Here is a 4,348-nt window from a genome sequence, read left to right as displayed (position 1 = left end):
CATTTCCATATGATCGGAGGAGACTAGTCCATTATTAATATATGTACTAGCAAATCTGAACTCCTATGAAGGAGTAATATGAGATGAGGTAACTGACAAGACAAGCCAGCTGAAGATCATATGAGATGAGGCCACAAGTAGCACATAAGCCATAGGGTAAACTTGTGTGCTATAGAGTGTTCAATTCTGCAACCTCCCTGACAACTTCAAGGCAAGTCTTGTTTTAAGTTTCATATAAGAATTATGCTAAGTCGGATTGTGAAATCAACCCTTAAATGAAGTGTGTTTTCTAGCCATTTACATGCTTCTTAAACTTCTATCCAAAGCAGCAATTGGCTCTTCTTGCTTGCCCTATAATTAGGTCAAGTATTTGTAGGCATGTTCTCAATTTCCCTTTTGAATCAGGTATTTTTTAGGCAAACTAGGGCTCCAATGCTTCTTGACACAACTAGGGCTCCAATGCTTTTGATTCATGGCTTGGCCTTGTTAAAAACTTGGGGTGACAATTTTTTTTTTTTTTTTTTTATAAATGGTGAGGTGATGAATCTTATAACAATTCATCCACCTTTGCATATCTGGGAAATTGTTCCTGATCCAATAGGTAATTAACATATTTTGATTTTATTTTGAAAGAACCCTTCAAGTCGGTATATGGCATATTGTGAAGCTAAAATTTAAAATTTTTAAATAAGGTATTATCACCATCTGTCTCCTGTAACTTCTCATTTCAACTCCCCTAGAATGAAGCTTTATTTTACCAAAATTCTTCAGCTCTTTCATCCTTTTTTCTGTGAAACTCTGAGCTTAGATACTGGTTCGAAGCCTTTTGAAACCTGGAGTCATCACTTTGGAACACAGAAACATTTAATCCAAGACCCATTTCGAAAAATTTACAGTGCAATTTGCAGGCCTAAGGGCTTTCAATGGATTACGGAAAGAAAGAAACAGCTCAAACAAACTCTTCTTGCTGCCAATATGTATAATTATTTTCTGGGTCACCGAAAGTGATGTAAGCAATTTAATTTACAGAAGGCAAGGAACCACCCTTGATAGATCACAACGAACGAACCCAGTTTCAAGCAGTAAGCAATCCAAGACTTCATTCACATACAAGCTAAAGTTGCAACAACCCAGAATGGCTTTCCGTCTTCCCAACGCCATTGAATTTCTCAGGCTGATAGGTTGAGTCTTACAGCCTATAAAATGGCCGATGATTCATTATAAGCAAAAAATGTAACCAAATGCATGTGCAGAAGCATCTGTATTACCTACGAAAAGGACCACTGGTGCTCCCCTCTGCCAAATTACTGGAATTCAAGCCGGTCTCCTGCAACTTGATTGGCAGCAGGAGGGTAATAATGTAGTTGAATTGATGGGGAAATAACATAATGGAAATCAGTTTCTGTAGTTTAATCTATTATTAGATTCTCACCCTTTTCTGCAGGCTTGCGTTCTCATTCAGAAGGGCTCTTTGCTGCGATTGAAATGAGTAGTTTGTTATTGAGCTGTTTATAGCTTAAAAGAGTCATCTTTATGTTGTTAATCTTTCAGTAACTGGAAAAAAAAGGAGTTTGGAATCTCACCTCTTTCTTCAGCAAGTTGATATGTTCTACTATTACTGTTCTCTGTACAATTAAAAACACAATTGAGTTAAACAGAACCTCCTAATTACCACTCTTTTGCTAGCAAGAAGTGAATCAAGCTTCAATTCAGTAAGAAACGTCTTCATTGCAACCGAGTCATAGTAGACCAGCAAAGACTTCTCCCTAAATACTTTGAATAGAAAATATTCCCTATTCCTGTGATAGAGATAAAGATAAGGGCTGATAGAATTCGAGATAGTCTCAAGTTGTAAGTTTGATACCACATATAGAAGAAGAAGAACGAAGAATAATTTTCCGATCATTTTTATTGAACAGGTATGCAGTATTTATAGGATTACAACAAGTGTGGTAGCGTATCTTCAACAGAACCTAGAGTTTACAATTCTTCGGAGTTAAAGTTTGAGACTATCTTGAATTCTATCAGCCCTTATTTTTATCTCTATCATTCCTCGACTCAAGGTTTACCTTCTCAGCGTAAGATCTAGCTCAAGAAATCTCAAGTGTTTTTGAAACTCTGCATGATAATTTACCTAACCATTTCAAGATGGGATTTGATTAGTTCCATAGGGCAGCACGAAGCTAGTTATATGTAACCACTAAGGGAGAGTGAATGAGACTCGTTCACGTAGAGGATAAAGTATCTTTATCTTCCTCTAGTGATGGGATAGGACTAGCCCCAAGTTACACTATAGAACTAGCAAATCCTGATTAACTATGATTATAAGACTTTATTTGTCAAAATAAGGATTGGACGTTTGCTAATCCATAGACTAGCATTGGAGTTGTTCCTTCCAATGACATAGAAAAATGTCTAATTGACCTTTTTCTTATGATTGAAAGGAACTAACCCTAATGTTAGTCTATGACAGGCAAATTCCCATCTCCAAAACAATTTTGAAAGTAGAAGTTTGTCACAAAATTACCAAAGATTCATCACCTTTCTCGTTCGAACTCGTTCAACTCCAACCTTCAATTGGCGCTCTAGCTGTTTTAACTCTCTCATGCCCAAGGATGACAAGTCCTCTCCAGCCAAATGACTACAGCAATAAGAATGTCAAGTTCCAGAAAAAGGAAATAATCATCTCCTACAAGGTGTAATGGAAATATCAGGATTCTTACTTAAGCTTTTCCTCCAAAGATTGTACCGATTTCCGTAAGTTGTTTAACTCGGCCCTCCAAAACTGATACAGGTAGGGAAAGGAAAATTAATATCATCAGTCCATTAATGGAGCTCACAATACTTAAATAACCAGGCTATCAATCTGTTATACGACCAATCTGATCTCTGAAAAACATTTCAGAAGTGGCAAAAATTCAGAGGCTCATCGATAGATTTTAGTTACAGAATACTGAACTGCCCAGTTAAATCTGGTTGTTCAGGTAAATTGCTGAATCTATATAATTCAAGTCGGGACTACCTCAACTGTTCTGGAATGCTGAGTATAAAGATGTGGAATACCAACAGAATCTCTGTATCTTGAGATGGTGCTCTGGATGCTGCAGAAAAGCAAAACGAAGATCAAAAGAAATTAAAAAAAGAAGAAGAAAGAAACAAAGTTTCTGCCTTAACCCAGAAAAGGAAGAGAGCAGCAAATGCAGCTGGAACATTTAAGAGCCCGATTTGCTGCCGGTAGATTCTACAATGAGGCTATTTCTTTCTATTAGCCTTGTGTGCATGACAACGGTAACCCTTGCACTGTTGAAAGCTTTCCGGCTCTTCTTTTCCGTGCCACTTTCTCGTCTGGAAAGGCCATGAACAGAAAGAAAAAGAAAACGAGGATTTGCCGAGGAAAAAGAACAAAGACTCCTCAGGTCTACTCTGCTGTTCGTCAGTCGAAATTTGGACAAGATAACAAACTACGTATTTGATTCATGAGCGCCATTTCACGTAGGCGAAAACACAACAAACAACCAGACAAAGAAGAGAGAGAGACTCCTCCTTTGTATCTGAGAACACCAGTTAAATACAGAAACCAGCGAGTCGGAGAGTTGCAGAGAAAGAGAGGGGGTACGTACTCATTGGTTGCATATTGGTAAGCTTTGCCGGTGGCTGAGAAGATGACAAGCGCCACCTCCGCGTCGCAGAGAATAGAGAGCTCGAAGGCCTTCTTGAGGAGCCCATTCCTTCGTTTGGAGAATGTAACTTGCCTGTTCGTCGTGTTCTCAATCCTTTTCAGCTCGACCTTGCCCCTACCCATCTCAAAGACACAGAAAATCAGTGCTGAATTACGCCGGGACAGATCGCCGATGGACGAAGAATTACACAACGATGAAGAACGGAGGCGCATCCTCGGATAGATTTCGACGTTCTTATAGGGAAACTAGTCCAAGGGATTTTTTCTGTCCGTCCATCGATAAGATATGTGACCAGACATCACTTTGAGGCCTCCAAAACGCGTCATGGATTCTGATACAATTACGTGACTGACATTTTTGGGAACTATTTTCACCTCTTACCTGAATGTCCTTCAAAATTATTTGATGATTTTATTTGAAGTTCGATGCCCATTTTCATGATTTTATTTTATTCATCTCTTCACAGCTAATATGATTTAGGAGTTATATCCTATAGAAAAAGTCGTTCGGTAAGAAACATGTGAAGCAGCTATCTCAGCCGAGACGACTGAGATAGTTGTTGATCGAACGACTAAGATAGTCATTGATTGGACTGCTGAGATAACTGTTTCGCATGTTTCGCACGGAATGACTTTGCGAATTGGATCAGACCTCTAAAGCCACTGCTC

The 4,348-nt window shown here is 38.7% G+C and overlaps 1 protein-coding gene across 2 annotated transcripts; it reads right to left on the bottom strand.

Annotated features, from left to right (window-relative positions):
• Positions 1-901: 901 nt before the first annotated feature.
• On the bottom strand, positions 902-3,909 carry LOC137963029 (agamous-like MADS-box protein AGL5). 2 transcript variants are annotated; one of them, XM_068810209.1, is made up of 8 exons: positions 3,621-3,909; positions 3,023-3,101; positions 2,724-2,785; positions 2,542-2,641; positions 1,584-1,625; positions 1,433-1,474; positions 1,269-1,333; positions 902-1,196 (listed from the first exon to the last, which is right to left on the bottom strand). In XM_068810209.1, the coding sequence occupies exons 1-8, from the start codon at positions 3,890-3,892 to the stop codon at positions 1,190-1,192; spliced, it is 669 nt and encodes a 222-aa protein (XP_068666310.1). In that variant the 5' UTR covers positions 3,893-3,909; the 3' UTR covers positions 902-1,189. The 2 variants fall into 2 exon arrangements, with proteins under 2 accessions (XP_068666310.1, XP_068666311.1); XM_068810210.1 differs by having other exon boundaries at positions 1,269-1,327.
• Positions 3,910-4,348: the final 439 nt, after the last annotated feature.

This window comes from Aristolochia californica, unplaced genomic scaffold (assembly GCF_029961685.1).
Source record: "Aristolochia californica isolate CCGP_79_NKW_82.1479 unplaced genomic scaffold, dmAriCali1.0.hap1 SCAF_4, whole genome shotgun sequence".
NCBI lineage: Eukaryota > Viridiplantae > Streptophyta > Magnoliopsida > Piperales > Aristolochiaceae > Aristolochia > Aristolochia californica.
This window is presented reverse-complemented; position numbering and strand designations above follow the sequence as displayed.

Coding starts and splice junctions, on each gene's coding strand:
- LOC137963029 (XM_068810209.1), bottom strand. CDS start 3,892: ATGCGCCTCCGTTCTTCATCGTTGTGTAATTCTTCGTCCATCGGCGAT. Junction 2,786..3,022: donor AGCATTCCAGAACAGTTGAG/GTAGTCCCGACT, acceptor TACCTGTATCAG/TTTTGGAGGGCCGAGTTAAA. Junction 1,626..2,541: donor AACGAGTTCGAACGAGAAAG/GTGATGAATCTT, acceptor TTAATTGTACAG/AGAACAGTAATAGTAGAACA.